The sequence below is a fragment of the Telmatherina bonti genome, assembly GCF_933228915.1.
Source record: "Telmatherina bonti genome assembly, chromosome: 3".
NCBI lineage: Eukaryota > Metazoa > Chordata > Actinopteri > Atheriniformes > Telmatherinidae > Telmatherina > Telmatherina bonti.
Genome location: NC_136621.1, coordinates 26,277,876 through 26,297,612, shown reverse-complemented (window position 1 = coordinate 26,297,612; position 19,737 = coordinate 26,277,876). Strand labels below are relative to the sequence as shown.

Genomic DNA, 19,737 nt, shown 5'->3' with positions numbered 1-19,737 from the left:
CAAGGAGAAGAAACATCTTTAGTTGGAACAAACTTGCTGAAACCTTGTAGATTGCTCGTGTAAAGTGCTAAAGTATTCTTAAAAGGATGTTTATTTGCCCTCATGTTAACTTTTCTGATGTTAACTCTTGTAAGCATTCATGAATAAGTGTGAGAATGACTAAGTAATAAATGTGAAGTGCTGGCTGACCTTCAGTTGTGGAGAGGAAAAATCTAATGCTACAATTAAAATAATCAAAACATTACACATTTTACTCCTCTAAAGCTTGTGAAGAGTTCTCAAAATCTGTAATATCTTCCGATGAATATGTGGGTCACTTTATAAAAAGAAGTCAAGGAAAAACAAGTTTAGTGCTGTCAAACATGCAGCTGTGCCATCAACCGATTCACAATAATGCTTTCACCCCAATCCAGCACATTAGAAATTTAATGCAAAGCATGTCCAAAAATTCTTGGTTGATCAATAATAGTTGAATTTAGGGGGGTTTTTGGAGTAGAGGAACATATGGATACTAACAGGTAATATAATGAGTGAAGCCACGGATGAATTTTAAATCCTACCTGACTTTAGTCAAATTGAAGCCATGGCCCAGATTTCAAACAATTTAGCTGTGAGATTAAGTATTGGTGTACTTCAAAGGACGTGAAGAATGCATGGCCGTGGCGCCTCAAGCAACGCACACCAGTCATCCTCGAAGTTGGTGGCTAACCAGCTCACATGTTACTATGGGAACAGCAAGACAGCAGACATTGAGGTTTATTTTAACCTGGAGTATGACAGTGGTACCCTGCATTTCTGCTATATTTTGCAGTTTGTGGGATCATTCCTTCTTAATATTTTCAATTTGTCTTTTCTTCAGAGTAACGCTCTCAAGGTCTGAGTTAGTCTGTTATCTCATTTGCTTTCCTTTTATCTGTTCCTGGTCACCTTCTGTTCACCTCTTTCTCTTTCACTCTTTGCAATCCCCATATTCCTGCTTCCATCCTTTCTGGACAGCACAATCAGGATTTTGACTTGGGTTTCTAATGGGGGCATTCAATTGATGTGAAAATAGACAGAATGGAGGTTGATGGAGAGAGTGGGGCTAGAAATGAGTGGGTGGTTTAACTCTGAGTGCTGCTGTGCTGTTTGTGTGTGTTTTTGTACATGCATACACGTGTGGGAGAGTCACTAAAAGCAACCAATAGAGATAGCAGCATGTCACAAAGCTCCAGCATGGTGCTCGGTCAGATCTAGGGATACTGTCACATCCTATCCGCCTCAACACCGGTCTCTGTGCTCTGTGGGCCAGAGAGGTCTACAAGACATCACAGAGATGTAGATATAAATACTACACCGTCCTCGCTACACCTTCCTCTTGTGTCCTGAGGCAACTGCAGCTACAGTACTCTATTGATTTTAAGGGGTTATTAAGCAAGATTTGCCTGTTTAAAGGAACCCTCTAAATGAACCTTTAGATTAAATTTACAGTCTGTTGCTAAGGTTTATAGATTGTCAGGATGCAGTGAAGACAATTTATACACGTGCTTGTCTTGATAGAGAGAATACATCTTTCTGTTCTCTCTCTCTCTCTCTCTCTTTCTCTTTCTCTCTCTTGCGCTCTCTTTCTTGCCAGTTTTATTATTTGGTTTCATGTTTCTATAGCAGGATCGGTTTAATCAGATTCATTACACCCATTTACATTCATTTTGTTTTTGTTTTTTTCTTTTAATGAAGGATGGTAGTTCTTCAAGTTTTATCATTATCAAACTCTTATTTTTGCAGCCTGGGCCACCCTGCTACAGTTCCTTTGCAATTAGGTCACAATGGATTTTAAAGAAACTCAATAAAACTTTCATACAAAGTTTCATTCCTTTACCCTTCATCTGACACTGACTGGGATAAGTCACAAGGGTAGAAATGTTGCACCAAATGAAATAAGGCTTGAGTACAAATGTTGCATTCATCATGTTTTAATGTGTTAATCCAGTACAGCGTTATAGGCATATAAACGGTTAAGTTGGCACAATATGTTCAGTCAATTGTTTTATTTAACCATAGACAAATGCAAATAGTTTGTTATGAACAACTTTTTATTCAATTTTTCAAATTCAAAACCTAATTCATTAAAGTTGATTAAACATTATTAGGTTTCAAATCAAATGTTTATCTAGATTTACAGTTGGCACAAATCAATGCTCGGCCCATCATGAGTCCATTTGGTGGATCGGTTTGCTTTTCCCTTTGTATTATTCGTTAAGAATGACCACATTCAGGCAAGGTTTTATAAGAAAATGTAGAAAGAGATTCTTGTTTTTACTTGTCAAAAATGTATTACAATCACAGTCCACGGTAATGTATCCCCTGGTTGTTGTTTTCTGGAGGATAATGTTTATATTGCACCACAGAAGCCATGAATCATGTAGACAAAACTGCAATCATGTCAATTTCTGTCATTATTTATTCATGACTTATTTAACATGTAAACTTGTTTCCATCTCTGACCATTTCTTTCTTTTTTTTTATTTTGTAGCTTTTTAGTCAGAGGGTATTAAGCGAACTGAGTAAAAGCTCTGAATATTATCACTCCAGTCCAGTCCAGAAGGCTTTTGATCCAAGTCTTCTGTGGAGCCTTTTTTGTACTTTTCATGACTTTTACTGATGACCAATGGAGTGAGCTGCATTGTTTAAGGGTAAACTAAACTTTTCTTGGAGGTGATGTGAATTATGCTTTACTTACTTCTCTCAGTGGGACAAATTCATTCAGTTCTGTCACAGAACATGAGAATGTTTTGACAATATGACAAACATGTTGTTTTCAGATGACAAGCTGTTACCTTGCTGTTGCTCACAACAATGTCACCCATGTCTCACAGACTGATTTTTATTTTTAAGTTTTTAAATAAAGCATGGGACTTTGATTTTTTTTTTTTAATTTATTTTAGTTTTCTGAAACTGTATTAAAATATTCTGCATGGACTTTGTACATTTGAGTCTTGTGGTAATAGGTTCATTCACCCTTTTAAAGGAACATTGCACATATATTATCCCATTCAAGTGCAATATACATAAAATGTGAACCACACATATCATTTAGAACATGATATCTGTCACTCAACCTGAATTGTATGATACTGAGAAAACACAGGACTGTCTTTCATATGGACACATGAACAATGTTTTGCAGCGGTATAGAAAAACAATCTACTGCTGCCTCTCTCTGGACAACAGTTTGTACTGCAGGAAAAGATTATTGTAGACTGAGAATAATCTTAAATTATCCCTCTTAACTCTAATTTGTGAAGACCTTGCAGTGTCCTTCAGGAAAACAATTACCTGGAGTTCCAATATCTGGGCTTAATTTCAATTGTAAAGTAAAAAAAAAAAAAAAAAAAAGGGGAAAAATCAATCACCGTATTTATCCTCAGAGTGGTTTCATTTAATCAGAGAAGCCCACCGGGTGACCTGGGGTCACACTCACATTAAAAACTAACTCAAACCTTTCATGTTGCTTTTAGTTACTCATCAATGTATTTTGCAAGTGTCCATTTTCAGTTAAAAGATAGCAGCTGGGTATTGCCTGTATGATACAGAGACAGAGATGTGGGTGTTTTAAAAATATCAGTGTTTTTCAGCTGTTTTTTACTCATATAGGATTTTTTGACTTGTGTGTTCTCAGAAATGAGAATTTGTAAACACCTATTACACAAGGTATTGAATGAGGTCATGGCATTCACTTTGTGGGAATATTTTATTAACCAGAAAGTAGTTGACTATTACAATTTTCGCATAGAGAGGATTTTTAAAAGTCAAATATTACAAGTTAAGGTAATGTAATCTTACTCTTTTTGGGTACCTTAAATGTTATCTGCTTGGTTGTGTGATGTGTCTGTCCAACCATGTGTATCTTGGTCATCCCTTGTTGCTTATATATTCTTATACAAGAATAAACAAGAAATATACAAGAATATATAGTAGAAATATTAACAAGAAAATTTATATATACACACACACACTCACACACACACACATATATATATATATATATATATATATATATATATATATATATATATATATATATATATATATAGATTTAAAACCAATAAACATATCATGTTTTCAGTTACACTATAAATACTTTCGATGTGAAATATTTTCTTTTTTTAGTATTTACTTGTAAATTAAAACTGAACGTATTGTTTAGCTCTTTTAAGTGTGACACCGTTATAATGTTCTGAAAGTAATCTCATGATATCCACTTATTTGTGTCATGCACTAAAGCTCCTTTACCTGAGCCATTTATCATAGATTTTTAGAAGACTGAACTCTTCCTGCCTCATTTGAAGTTGAAGCATCTGAGCCCTCCTCAGCTATCGATTAGGGCTGTGCTCAATAATTCAAATAATAGCACTGGAAATGATCATGCAATTCGCCATCATTCAAGTCATTTTTGGTGTTAGGCAATGACCCTTGCAGGGACGCCTTCTAAATCACTCTGTGACATAATGAATGGGGTCATTTATAACCATGTCATGCTATGATTACTTTTCTCACAGCGGCGCCTTCTGACCTCAATGTGATCAAGTAAGGAAAGACTTGCTTTTGGATAATCATAAACCTGCATGCACTCTCTGTGATAATATGACAGTGAATATAGTCAAAGGACCATCAGCAGTATTAAAGAATTATATGTCAATGATGGACAAGACAAATATTTGAACAAGATTTTATGTGAGAATTCAATGAAATGGGACAGTGATAGATTATTGTAAAGGCTGATAAATTAACACTGTTAATGTTAAAATGACATCAATAAGAATATTATTTGTTGAGTTTTAAAAAGACTGAATTCAGTTTCAGCTTGAACTGGGGATATTCAGATATGCAACCAGCAAACAAGATAATACAGGAGGTCAAATTCAAAACTTATCAAACTGGGCAGAAATGCAGGATAAAACTAAACAAAAAAAGAAAACAAAACAAAAGTGCCAAATGGGTTTTAAGTTGAGCATTTTTCTAAAACTTAGAACATCTGGCTGCATTTTAGCTTCTCTGCATTAGGAAAATAAATTTCATGGTTGTTAATGAATGTTTGTTGTTTGGGAATAAAAAGGTCACTGGTTTAGTGAGTTTACTTGTTACAGTTTTCATTTACTTTGATTGTGAAGTGTTTACTAAATGCACGATTCTACGTTCCAACTTCCTCTCAGATGAGGAGAGGACAAGCAGTTTGAAAGAAGCGAGAGGAAGTGCCAAGGCAGGTGGGGGATTATGAAAATTGCTGCTGAGCTGCATTAGATAAATATAGCACATTAGGATTTTGGAGCTTAACAGACCAAAAGAAAGGACATCCTAACTTCTGCTGCTAGTTTCCAGAGTTTGGTTTCTCTCTGTAGTGCCTACTTCTGGTCCCTCACTAAATCCCTTCAAAATTTTACAATGCAACATCCATCAACCAGGCTTCATGAATAACTCAGTGAGCTTTGCTACATTAACACTCCTGCATGTTTTTGTTGTTGTGTTTTCTTTTGTTTTTTTTTTTTGTTAGTTTTTTTGCATGTTTGTTTGGACCACGAGCGAGTCTAAGTGTAATAATTCATGATTTGAGCTTTTAAGCTAATGCCTTAAAGTGATACATAAATGCTTAAAATAAAGCTAAATTGTATGATGTGGTGTTAAATTTACATGCAACACAATGGCAGAACATGCATTCCTACATACAGCATTATGCCGTGGACTAACATGTTGTTAACAAAAGAGCTTAAAAAAAATAAAAAAGAAAGTTCCAAGTGTTCCAAGTATCCAAGTTTCTCACTAAGTCGTTGCAGTGTTTAACAACGAGACCAATTGAAGGACCTTGAAAAAAAAGAATCTAAATGGATTTTAGCCTTAAGATTTGCTTTTCCATTTGTACAGTATAAGAAAAGCTTATTGGAGCCCGTGAGCTTGTCATTAACAGGAATAAATGTGAAAAAAATATCTCTGATGATATTCAACCTCTTCGAGTGAAGATAAAGACAAATTGACAAAAGTTTACATTCATAGAGTTAATCTACCAAAAGATGTATATTTATACCAAAAATTTTAATACATCAACATATATTAATATATAAATAAAAGGCTAACCTCTTGAACCATTTATTTTTTAATGTGTGGCTATTGAACGCTACTCCTTAGGATTCAGGATTTACTGGCTATAATAACACGAAACGCTAGCAGGAAACACAAGCATGCAAAGCTTTTTGTTTCTTATATACTTTTTGTTTTCTGCATATTTTGTGACATATTTGTAGATCACAATTTGATTTAAAATTTTTAATCGTGTTTTTCTCCAGCTTTATCAAGTTCACCTGTGTTCACCTGCAAAACTGAACTGGAAGAGGTGGGTAAAGAAAATTAATAAGTGCATCAATCAGTCAATCAACCAGTGAAAGAGTGTGTTTTACAGTACGTAGTCACGTCACAAAACTGACCTCATGACTCCCCTTGACCATGCAAAGAATATATGGTGAGCATCCTGAATATTTCTGTTAGACATTTGCAGGAAAGTAGAATCTTTAATGAGAAAAAGCATTCCAGGTCTAGTTTGATGAAAACTGAGACCCCCTCTTTTCCAGTTTGATTTTAATACCCTCTTCTGACCGCAGGATAAGTTCGCCCACTGGACGAATGTCTTCACGTTTCTGACAAGCTTCTACAGTGAAGTTACGCAGAATGGAAGCCAAAACAACCTTTTCTTCCATCAGAGCAAATCGCTGACCTGATGATAGTGACAAAACAGACAACAATAGCATTTTAACACATTAACATATTTATAAAAGTTTCAGTAAAAGATGGACCTAATGAACAACAACGTCTGACTCTCTTGTGTTTACCTATACAGTTACGGAGTCCAGCGGAGAAAGGGACGTACGCATACGGAGGACGTCCAGCCGCATTCTCCGGCAGAAAACGTTCAGGTCTGAACTCCTCAGGATCGGGGAAGTATTTTGGGTCACGGTGAAGAGCGTAGGGGATTATGATCACATTTGCACCTTTTGGAACCTTGTAACCACCTACGAATAAAGAAATATTTTACATCATCTTTAAGATGTTCAAGCAACAAACACAATGTCTGATCACCAATATGTTTATTTTTGTGCTGATTAACATTTGTTGCTGAAAAACATTTGTTCGGTAAAGGACAGATGGAATTCCTCATTAAATATTATTATATCATTAATAATAGTCCTGATATGGAGGAGATTCATTTTGTGGTTAAATTTTCAATCCTTAACAATAATATGTTTAGATATTGGCTGCTAATCTAACTGATTAGGCTTTGGAAATATAATGATCAGGGTTCAAACTCATCACTTTACAACCATTACAGCACAACACTTTCCTGTCCAACAAGTTTCTTTTCCAGAAGAAGACAGGACCAACAGCGATTTCTTGTAGGGGATATTTGGCTCATGCCATTTGAACGTCTTTGCACATTGAAAAACATGATCTTTTATGTTGTTATCTTGAGAAAAAAAACAATTAGTTTTCTTTAGATAACAGATTATTCCAAATGCATGGCTGTGAAGGGAATAGAGCCTATTCCAGCTGTTCCTTGTCCATCACGAGACCAACACATAAAGGCAAGCATTCAAGCATGTCTACACTCATAGCAAGAATTTGTTTGAGTGTAGAATCTGCTGAACGAGTTAGCAGGAGTTGACTCCAGCCAACTCAATCAACATAGATGAGAGCATCTTCTCCCTCACCATTTCTATGGCTGGGTCCAAGGAGCATCCCATTACAGAGCTGTATGTACTGGAATGCCCCACTACAGTCTAACCAGCTGTGGATGCAAGCTGATGTCAGACAGAGAACCATCCATCACTTATCCGTACATCCAACTTTATTTCTATCAAGTCTGACAAAGGCTGACAATTAAGTTTTTCCCACCACCCATTCGGACATGCTATGACTGGAATCCTCTCCTCAGCTGTCACGGACTCACAGAATCTATTTTAATAAATGGAATCTGGTGCAACACAGTAAATTCTCACTTCTGAGCCCTCTTTAATTATGTCATCGTGAAAGCTGAGTTTGATTTCTTGAGCCAAAGAGATTCATTGGGTCGTTATCAGAAGAAAACCATCCTCATCATTTTGAGACAGCTAGAAAACCAACTCATTATCTCGATATCTCAATAAGGATTAAAAAGAAATATATATGTCTACAGGATGGCTTCATAAGAGCTACCTATATAACTTAGGGGTCAGTCTGACCTAACCTTTTAAGCAACAACAGACCTTTCTTGTTTAGAATAACATGCAATTGACGTACTGTAGGCCAGGGCTTAAAAAAGTAGTTTTGTGTAGAACTCTTTAGAGCATTTCAGACTTCTGCCTCATTGGACCTTCTGGGTTGTTTCCCCAAATTGCAATTTGTGTTATTCTGTTCTGTTCTTATTTTCTGTTCAATAAACTTTGTAATCTTTTTCACTTCAGAACCAGACTCCTCGTCCTTGGCAGACTTTTTTCCACAACAGTGCCCATAAGGGGAAACTCACTGATTAAACTGCTGTTTTTGGCTAACACTGAATCTTTAAATCAACCCCATTCCCTAGGAAAACATCTTGAGATGTGTCTGGGATATGTAAAAGGTGTCTTCATTAAATATGTTTTTTTACAGTGTTCAGATGGGCCAGGTGTGGGAATATTAGATGCCAGCAACAGCAAACTCTAGCAAATGTCATTCTGAACTGTTGCCTTAACACCAAGTGACAAGGTCCTCCTTATGAAGCAGCTGCAGGGGATGTGCAGTAAGCAGACCCTAAGTGGCCATGAAAGGAAGTGGAATATTATTGCGCATATGTGTTTGCTCATTTTCTTCACACAATTCAATTTCTGCATGCAAAATAGGATTCAGCTAAACAAAGCGGCTTTTTACAGCACCCCAACAGCACGCAGAGATGGCAGTTGGCTGCTTTTTATAAAAAGCTCATGTGATAGCGTGAAAGCAAGTTGCCCTGCCTTTAAGCATCCCCACTCTGCTGATCTTAAGAGATTATGAATGTACTGATTAATAAATGGAAAGGGAAGATGGATGACATGGCAAATCTAAAATTCATGTTGTATGACCTACCTCCCTTTATTTATATATATATATATATATATATATATATATATATATATATATATATATATATATATATATATATATATATATATATATATATATATATATATATATATATATATATATATATATATATATATGTGAGAGAGAGAGAGAGAGAGAGAGAGAGAGTGACCCCACAAGGAGACTTGAGAGCTCCAAATGAAAGTTTCATTCAAGTGTCATCACTCATCTGTAACTCACTGATATGGCAGTCATCACAGAGGGTTCGAGCAAAGAAAGGCACAGAGGGAAAAAGGCGCAGAGCCTCCTTGATCACACATTCCAGGTATTTGAGCTTCTTCAGGTCCTCTGTGTTGATGGGTCTGCTAGAGGTACCTTCAGCAAAGTAAACAAACAAATAAACAGCAGTGAATTCTGCTCAGATTACATGTAAAACAGATTGTTTTTGTTTGTTTGATTCATTCAGGACTTACTGTTGGGTGCCCTCACTTTCATTAACTCATTAAACTCTACCTGCTTATCTTAATAAGTAAATAAGAGTATAATAGCCTTTTGAACTATCATCGAACGTGTCTATGTCATTAGTGTTATAATGGAAACAGAACCTTGGAGAACAAGTCATATTTTGTTGTTTTTAACGGTGCTTTATAAATAAACTGGATTGGATTGGATATGTTTGTCAAATCTGTTATTGCAAAATGAAAAGAAAAACTTTTGAGAACAAGATTTAATTATGAATAAATGAAATCTCCTGTGCTTTAGTGTAAATTCAGAACCTTGAGCTGGTGCAAACTTAGCAGCTGCTAAATAAAATGCATTCTAGTTTACATCTTAGGAAAAAACCACAGAAGCCATGGTAACATGACAACAATTGTTTTCTGTGTATTTTTTGGCAACAGTTTTCACAGCTATGACCTTTAAGAAGAAGAAATGGATTGACATAAAGATGAGTAGAAAGCATTCAGACAATATAAACAATATAACTAAAGTGAGAAAGGAGGGAGTGGCATTTTATGTTACCAAAAACCTCCTGTAGCTCTTGGTGAACTTTTCTCTGCACCTCAGGGTGCGAGCCCAACAGATGTAGAGACCAGTTCATAGATGCAGCTGTAGTGTCATGCCCCTAAAAAAATGGAAAATAAATAAGGCACTTTATATTACATATCAAATCAAATCAAACTTTATTTCTTGAATAATTATATTTGAGTGTGTCTCTACTTTCTGTGTTATTTTTGTTTGTTGTTTTTTTTTTTTACCACCAACCTCAAACATAAAAGTGTCCACTTCTTCTTGAATGTCCTGGTGGCTCAACTTGTTGCCATCTTCGTCTGTGGTTTTCAAAAGCATGTCTAGAAAAGCCCGTCGTTTCTTCGTTCCCTGATCAGAGTCGTCTGATTCAACATACGACATGTTCTCTGACTTTTCATTGATCACCTGAACATAAATAAAGAGATGAATGTTCATTCACGTAATGTCTTCCAGATGGACATATTCAGCAAATGCATTGTATCTTCTGTTGTCGTGGAAACACTGTCTTTGTCGCTCACTTTGTACGTAAAAGAATGAAGGATCTTGAGCGTCTTGTCATGTTCTTTGCCTTCCCCAATGAAGTAATACACAAAGTCTGGCCAAAACCAAGGAGTCCTTTGCCTACGGCTGACGATGTCACTCATTCTGATGATAAGAGAACAGCTTATCAGACCAGTTTTATCACACACATAATAACTTTGTGTTTAAAGAAAGAAAAACTAAACAACTCACTTGTACACACTCTTAACATAGTCCGACTCAGAGTTACTCTGTGCATAAATTTTCTTTCCCATTGCTGTTTCTGAAATGAGAGGGAGGGTTTCAAGAATATATTCTCATAATAAAAAGCCATTGACTGTAATTGATACTAAATGGCACGTCCAGTTTAAAAGCTGGCACAATGCTAACAAACCAGTCCAGCACAAAATGATTTTTGACATTCAGTTAAAAACATTCTACAACAGGATGATTTGTAAATAATGGGTTCAAATGAAAAGAGCAAAGAGAAATTTTTCTAAAGTTGAATCTGAGAAGTCTTGAAGTTCATTTCCAGAAATACATGCTGATTTTAAATGTGCTGCATTAACTATTACTAACACCGTGTAAGTGTGTATGGAAGACAGCTGATGCTTGACATAGAATTTTAAAATCTAAAGGCCTTCACTAAAAAATACGTCATCTTAACCAAACCATTAGTCATGTTTATACTGTGCAGCATTGCCTTCACAAATGTGCAAGAATGAACATATTTTAACATTTTATTAAGATGTCATTTCTATTTCTGAGTTATTACAGCTTGGCGAACGCAGTATCTTAACATTATTTCTACGAAGTATTCAAGCAGGAAATAAATAGATTTTTAAGCTCATTTTTGTCAGAATGAATTATGACTGAAGAATGAAGAATAATGACTTTTTACCTTTTCAACTGGAAGTCATGTTTTATTATTTACATTGTACACAATGTGTCAACAGTGTGTTAAAAAAAAAAAAAAAAGTATTTACGCATACTTACCACAGATAATATCCAGAGCACAGAGGGTTACAGGATTGGAGCAGTTAAATGGACCCTTCCCAGCCAGCTTTTCCAGCTTCTCCACTAGAATCTCCGCCTGCTCGTTCATCACTTCCAAGAAATCCGTTAGGATGGAGAAGTGGAAAGTTGGTGTCAGTATTTTCCTCCGCTGCCGCCATTTTTTTCCAGTGCTAATAAAATAATAGAAAAATCATGCAAGACCCATATACATTATTGAGGTCTATGCACATCATCTTCCTCAAAATAATGCATTTCATCGTTTCTTTAAGGATTCCCTACCCCGCCTTACACCCAATGACTGCTGGGATAGGCTTCAGCTTCCCACAACCCTGAATTGGATTAAGTAGTTAAAAAAAATGCATGATGGATAAGCAGGTGGCCCCTAAAGTTCTTGTGCAGGCCCCCCTTTTCACTGACAAAACCTCACCCTCTTTCCAATTATGAGCCTGCAAAACAGAGAACTACTTATTTTGAAGCGAGATGCATACCTGGTGAGCAGGCCAGTTCCAAGCCAAGGATGAAGAAAGGTGTATGCAAAAGCTTTGTCCAGATGAATCGGGTTACTCAGAACTTTCTTAAAGTATAGATTTTAAAAAGAGAGAGAGAGTTAGTAGATTTAAGACTGAATTCTGATTTTTACATAAAATCACCAAACACCCAATATCTATTCTATGGAAAAAAGCTAAATGTGTGCGGTTTTTCTTCCTGAAGTCCTCATTTTTTGTATACACCCTGTGTCCACACACAGGCGGGTCATTCTGACCCGAAGGACAGCAGGAGGGTTAATAAAAGTTGTGACTTTGTGATGAAAAATTGGCATTTGAAAGCTTTAAAAAAATTTTGATATTTAGATATTTTGTAGTTTAAACGTTATAAACTATAGTTTCCAATATTAAATAACATCCTATTCAACAAGCTCAAAACATTAAACTGTTTTTAACCCTTTATTTACTAGATTAAGTGTGGCTGTTTTAACTTTTCCAAGAACATTACTATCTAAGACCCATGCAAGTTTTTTTTTTTCTTTTTTTAAACAGATTAGTAAACTATTCAAATATTAAAAATGCAATAAAGGGTTAAAAACCTACTTCATATATTGGGCTTTTAATGTCAGTCAACGTACCTCAACAGTTTCAGCATGATAAAGAGCCACAAAAGGAACTGTACCAACCCAGATTTTAAACAAAGGCGAATCTCTGAATGTTGTGGTGAATTCCAATATTTGACCAAAAAAATCTGAAACAAAATTAATTAAAGAAACAGTGCATTAAACAAGAAAAAAAACATATCAGCTTACCCCAGCAGCATTTTGAATTCTTTCTTACCTCCTGCATTGGTTTTGAACATCAGTGCGTTCCCAATGAAGGGATATGTTCCTTCCAAACCTGGAATAGGCTTCATCTCAAACCATTTCTGAATGTAACTGCCCAGCAGCTTATAAGTGATGTAGGTCAGAGCGGCAATTACGATGCTAATTCCAAGAAAAGGCACACTATAACTACCAAGTAAAACTGCCATCTTTTTGCGATGCAGATACCTGGCTTGTGTGTGTGTGGTTAAGTATCTGAACTAACTTGCCCTCATGAGCCCTGACCATACGTAACAGATGCAGCCTGGATGACTCCTCCCCACTTTCACCAGTCCAAACAACTCACTGGCTTGAAGATATCCAAAAAAAAAAAAAAAAAAAAATTTGAACTGGTGTAGATTTAAAGAAGTTCTTAGTTTAGAAGAAAATATGACTGACTACATATTGGATATAGGAGAAAGAAGCGATAGTCAGATCTAAACAAACAAAGTGAGCTGTGTTTGCACAAGTAATGTAAAAGGATGTTAATCATTTACAGTGTGTCATTGTACTTAACTCTGATCAAGAACTTTGTACGGCTCATATCTCATATTATGCAAGAACCTTTTGTACAATGTCAAATCTAAAAGGTTAATAACTAACAGTCTTTTAGCGGTATTAATCTTTAATAACTTCAGGCTTTTCATTTTTAAACTATTAATATTGATAATGTCAGGAGGAAACAGGATATTTCTGTAATAACATTTAATACCTGGGTCAATGTGCTTCAGCTCAACATGAGAAATTCTTTGAACAAGCAATAATAAGGTCAGCCATGAGCACTTTGGATTTTAAAGCTCTTTATAGTTAATCTTGAATCAGTTTATCTAACACTGAGGGCTTATTTTGAAAATTAAATTAATAGGTCACTTTCTCCTTGCCTGACAGAGTTCACATTGATGACCCTTCCCTGTGTATAATTTTCTCCATATCATACTTACATGTGCCGTTGTTGCCAGGCAACCACTAAACTGTGTTAAAGGCAACTTGTATGGCAAGACTGTTTGATCATCATCATTTTCCTATCATCTACACACCCACTGTTGCAGAGTGAACTACGACCAAAACAGTCATATAGCATTAGTTAGTCTTAATAAAATAACTGAGTATGCCAAAGAGAGGGCACACTTCTATTGGAGGAGAACTCAGTTCCCACCAAACTTAAATCAGGAGAAAGTTCAAGTGTGTTAGACATAGTGCTTTGTTCAGCCACCCTAACACAACTATATAACAACAGTGATAGTACTAGAGAGATTGTTACTGGCTCAGAACGCATTTTACACCTCACATCAGCTTACTTATTCTCCAGTTTCTTATCTATGGAGCCCACCCTCTTCTGGACAAAGCTAGTAGCATGTTGAGGATCATGGTTTCTTCTGTGCTTTTGTGCTTATGTTAGGTGAAAAGGTATTAAAGAAAAATAGAACTGGATAACTCCACGATCAGCTTGACTCCTGCATTCCTAACAAACAGAACAAAATTTGTGTCACAGGCAATTTCAAAGCCACAGTTTAAAAATGCTCTTTAGGGCTAAAATTCTGGCCAAGCAGTGAGTACAGGTTCATGAACACATTTACCAGCGTCAAATGTGCAATACAAGTTCTTTGGATGGTTCAGGTTTAGAGCATCTGCAAGGTGAACCTGAACCTACTGCTCAGCCATGTTTCAAGTCCTGAAGAACAGTTTATCTGCATTTATGCTAAACCTCTGTAGCAGACAATAACATGCAAGCCAGCTAATTATTATTTTAACACAATAAAATCATCAGTTGCAGTTGTAAAAATAAGAAGTCCTCTTACACAAAGCATCCACAGGCAAGAGCAATATTCTGTTTTCCACAAGAGGAGCAGCTCATTGTGACAAACCTTGTTATGAAAGTATGACCGCACAAATGTCACTTAACAAATGCTTAACCCGCGTAAACTCCTAAACTACTCAGTTACAGCATTAGATGATGAAGTAAATTTCATTACAGCAGCGTGTGTGACAAAGGGTGTAATACTTGCTCTCACCAGGACATGTCACGACAACACAGTAAGGCCCGACAGCAAAATGATGTTTGTCTAAGATTCCAGAACGACGCCAGATGGACAAAGCCATGTCCCAGTAAATTCATTTACCTAAAAAAGAAAAAAAATCAAAAAAAAAAAATCATACTTTTAAATTTGTACTTTGCCATAACATTAGTTATGGGAAACTATTTTTTGGGGGGGGATCAAATAATCCAAAGTGAACATGTTGAGACATAAGAACTGCACACGTTGCTTTTTTATTGCAGAAATGTTGGCATGTACATTAAACATACTGTAAAAACAGAAAGATTAAAGAACAAATATGTGGTAATAGTTGAGAGATGATGCAGACATGCAAAATGGAAAAATCTTTGGTGTTTTCTTTTGTATGAGCTTGCACCTATTTTTGCTCAGCAAACTCTCTTAAAGTAATTCCTGAACTTTTTTTTTTTTTAAAAAGAACAAAACAGTTCAAATATAGTTAATGGAGACAGGAAACAACAAATACAGAAACAGAACATTTACCTAAAAGGAAAAACAAACCTCCATATTATTAACAATAACTCTGGGAAGCACAGCTGATTTGAATTCAAACCTTTTATTTGTCATGGAAAACTAGTCAGTCCTGCAATCGATTGGTCATGCTAAGAGCAATAAGGAGCTTCTGATGGAAGGCCGGCACCTTCTCCTTCTCGACAGGCCAGTCCAAGACACAACTTGGACGTAACATGCCCCTGCGAAGGAATAGTGAACGGTACAACTTGAAGTCGTGCACATCTTGCAGGAAGACCAGAACAACCGAGTCTCTGCTGGCTTCAATAACCTGGTGAAGTGCATGATGGACTTGAAATCTGAACAAAGACAGACACCAAATTAGTGAAGAAAAGCTCACTTTATATATCACTAACATGTACCTAATATATAACACTTAGATCTGTGATAGACTTTGGAAAATTTGACAGTACTGTGCTAAAGTTTTAGAACAGGGGTGTCGTCAAGAGAACCGGTCTTCATGAGCTGAAATCTTGCAGGTTTTAGATTTCTCTCTGACCAAGCACAAAAATTTAATCGCTTCACTCAGCAGCTTGTTGCCAAGTTCTACCCAAATATGTTGACCAGATTTAATCTGATTCAGGTGCGCTGCTGCAGGAAACATCCAAAACCAGCAGGACAGCAACCCTCGAGGACCGAACTAGGACACCCCCTGACTTTGGACAATCAGAAAAGTGTCCAATTGGTCATAAATTCATTCAGCAACTTGACACTGAGCTCAAACAAACGGTCGATGATAAAGAACTATTTTCAGTGACCTTAAGAAAGAGGAGAGCTGTGACAGAAGGCATGGACATAACAAGGTACAGATCTAAACAGAGACTCATGTAAACACAGAGTCAGCTTACATGAAGACAGAGAAGACAGTGAGACAGACTAAACCCACAGAAAAACAAGCAAGGTAATGGAATGCCAAGTACTGTGTGTACAAGTATACTTTGGAAACTACTTATAACATTTTTACCTTTAGACTCTAATGCTTTAGCACAGTGCTGCCTTGTTTTTTTCTTTACCTGCCTTTAAGTTGATTTAAGTGTGCGATCGTGCAAAACTCATGCAGTGTGTGTGTTTCATTCACCTTCTACACCAGGGATCTCTGAGAAGACTTTCAGTCACAACAAACAAGATCTTTCTGGAATTTCTCATGTTATTCACAATGGATTCGAGCTGAGACATTCCAAGAACTGAATCTCGATCCTCCCAACAAAAGCGACATTGTTTCTTCTCTAAAGGGACCATCCGTCTTTCCACCCAGCTGGCGTCCTCTTGTGCATGTATGATGTATGCATCATACTCAAACGCTCTGCACTCCTCAGCCTTAGCATCACTAAATCCCAAAGTCCGATTGATCAGTATGTTCCAGTAAAAATGAATCCTCCAGCCTTGGAAGCGTATGAGCAGCGCAATAGAAATCAGCATTAAAACAGTCGTGCTGCTTAGGATGTAAAGAGCCTGAAATGGGGTCATATCTTTGCAGGAGAGGGGATCAAAATCCATAATAGGGTGATTAAAGTAGATAAGCGGAGTATTGCACATGTATTGGTCACTGAGACCCGGCACACTGGTCATATTTGTGTTGTTCAACCATGTCACAAACCACAAAATGCTCTCACAGGTGCAGTCAAATGGGTTTTTGGGCATGACAAGCATACTGAGGTTGCTCATGGGAGTTCTGAAGACTTCAGGCCTCACAGACGTGATCAGGTTTTTCTCCATACGTAAAAGCCGAAGGGACTTCAGATCATCAAAAACTGAATGCTTAAGACTGTTTAAAAGATTGTTACTAAGACTTAGCTCCCTGAGGGTACCTAGACCCCTAAGAGCCTCTGTTGGGATCTCGTCTAGTCCATTATAATCCATCTGCAAGTCTACCAGCTTTTGCACATGCTTGAGAAATAACACTGGCCCACCAAGGTTAGCCATCTTCCACAACCGAGCCAAGTTGTTGTGTTGGAGTTTCAGCACCTTGAGGTTCACAAGTCCCTGTAGCAGATTTTCTCTTATGTTAGCAATATTGTTGTTGCTCAGATCCAAGACGGTGAGGTTGGACAGAAACCGGAATGGAGAGAGATCCTGGTTCAAGGCTTCAGCTTTCAAACTTTTTCCCAAAGTCAGGACTCTGAGATTGGGCGTGTTCACAAACGAACTAGAAGTCAGATTAATTGATTGGAAATTATTGGTCATGTGAATCTCTTGTATCTGAGTAAGACCTTCAAATTCCATGCCAGTGAGGGTTTGCTTGATAAAGTTGTGATCTAGAAGAAGAATTCTGAGATTTCCTAAAGCAGAGAAGCCTCCAGGATTTATCTGTGTCAGAGCGTTTCCTGTCAGATTTAGCTTTCGGAGCGGGGAGTCAGAAAGTGAGGCAAAGGTCTTGTTGGTGATGTTTCTCTGTGGTGTGTGTATGTAATTACTCCAGCTCAGATCAAGCTCTGTGAGACTTCTCAGACCTGTGAAGGTGTGCTCTTTGATTTCCACAGTTTCAGTTCCCTGCAGTATCAAACTTTCAAGGTTGCTTAATGGTTGGAAAGAGAAATTGTCTATCACAGGGAGAGAGGACTTGTGACTTTTCACTAAAGCTTTTCTCATTTGTAGTTTTTTCAGCATTTCAAGGCCCTCAAATGTTCCCTTGGTCAAGTGGTTGATGTTGTTGTCTGACAAGATTAGAGTTTGAAGTCTAGGCAGCCACTGAAATGAGCCATCTTCAATTTTGCTCATGCCATTACTAGACAGGTCCAGGAAGGTTAGGTTTGTTTTCTGCAGGCCTGCAAACGTTGCATTTTTGAGTGTGTTGAGCGCCATCTTCCGAAGAGACAGGTATTCAACAGCTGTGTCTGACAGCTCTGAGAAGAGTTTGGGAATAAACTTTGTTCCCATACTGCTCCCATCCAGGATTAATATGTGCAGGTGTGAAATGGGCTTAAAGCAACCAGGTTCCAACTGCAACAAAACAATCACCGAAATTGTGATGTGAGACATAATGAGGAAGCAGAACAAACAACTGAGAATTTGGTTTGGCATTAGCTCCAATCCTGAATATCATTTCATTTCCCATTTCTATGTAAGTAACTTACTGTTTTGAGAGACACAGATGACATGTTTAGGACTTCTAAAGACGGCGAAAGGTGGAGGAAGAAAAAGTCCTCTCTGTTCAGAGAGCTGAAATCATTGAATCCGAGACTGAGGCTCACCAAGCTGGGCAGCTGAGGCTGAGAGCCGAGCTTGGCTGACTTCAGTTTGTTCATCGACACATCAAGAAATTTCAGCCTCTGGAAAGCATGAAAGGGGAAGAAAACCAAATCAAGTTGTATAATGCATGAAGTGTGACATCACAGCACAAACCTTTCAGCATGTTCTTGCAGTTATTTCTCACACACGGTGTCATAAAAAACACATCTCTTGAGTAAAGTGTAAAGGTGCACGTTCTTGATAATCTCTCATACTGATGCAACGTTGTTTTGGATGCATGTACCTTTAGTGCAGAGAAAGGTTCTTCTTGTAGTTTCAGCCTGTTGCTAGCCATATTCAACCACGTCAGACTTGTGCAGTTGCTCAGATCTTCTTTTTTCAGCAAATGCACTTCGTTATGCTCCAGATTTAGGGTCTGCAGCAAAGGCAGGCTCTGGCACACACCCTCGCCCAGCTTGGTGATGCTGTTGTAACTCATGTTGAGGTGGAACAAGCCTGAGTATCGGTTTAATGAATCAGGAAGAATCCGTGACAGTCTGTTGTGAGACATGTCCAGGCTGGTGATGTTCCTGGGTAAGTCTGAAGGCACTGCAGTAAGCTGGAGATGACTGCAGTCAGCTCTGCCATTTTGTATGTTGCAGGCGGCCTTCTTCTGGGAGGCCATATAATGGCAGGATCCCAACTTAGGGATACATATGAAAATGATCCATGTTGGGAAACACGAACGACGGGCCCACATTGTTTCAGAGATCTTTAAAAGCAGAAATAAAGAGGAAAAGCACAACGTAAGCCTTATACTTAAACCGAGATCATCATTAAGTGCAGACATGTAATATAGTTACACAGTGCTAAGACACCAACAAGCTCAGTATTTGTTTTGCTGTGTTATCCATGTAAAGGTATTTTTTTCTAAGCGACTGTTGATGGTCTCATTTCTCATTTCCCACTTTCACTGTGTATTTGATGGATGAA

General features: G+C 37.3%; 2 protein-coding genes across 2 annotated transcripts; both read right to left on the bottom strand.

Annotated features, from left to right (window-relative positions):
* Positions 1 to 6,563: 6,563 nt before the first annotated feature.
* Positions 6,564 to 13,182, bottom strand: cyp4v2a (cytochrome P450, family 4, subfamily V, member 2a; the record flags this gene model as incomplete). The annotated part of the gene is made up of 11 exons (XM_079264468.1): positions 6,564 to 6,742; positions 6,858 to 7,037; positions 9,340 to 9,474; positions 10,120 to 10,222; positions 10,363 to 10,533; positions 10,647 to 10,773; positions 10,861 to 10,930; positions 11,644 to 11,834; positions 12,153 to 12,238; positions 12,788 to 12,900; positions 12,990 to 13,182. 11 exons carry the CDS (start codon positions 13,180 to 13,182, stop codon positions 6,564 to 6,566), a joined length of 1,548 nt encoding a protein of 515 aa, XP_079120594.1.
* Positions 13,183 to 15,643: 2,461 nt separating this feature from the next.
* Positions 15,644 to 19,429, bottom strand: tlr3 (toll-like receptor 3; the record flags this gene model as incomplete). Its single annotated transcript, XM_079263558.1, has 4 exons — positions 15,644 to 15,875; positions 16,655 to 18,516; positions 18,651 to 18,845; positions 19,049 to 19,429. The coding sequence occupies 4 exons, from the start codon at positions 19,427 to 19,429 to the stop codon at positions 15,644 to 15,646; spliced, it is 2,670 nt and encodes an 889-aa protein (XP_079119684.1).
* Positions 19,430 to 19,737: the final 308 nt, after the last annotated feature.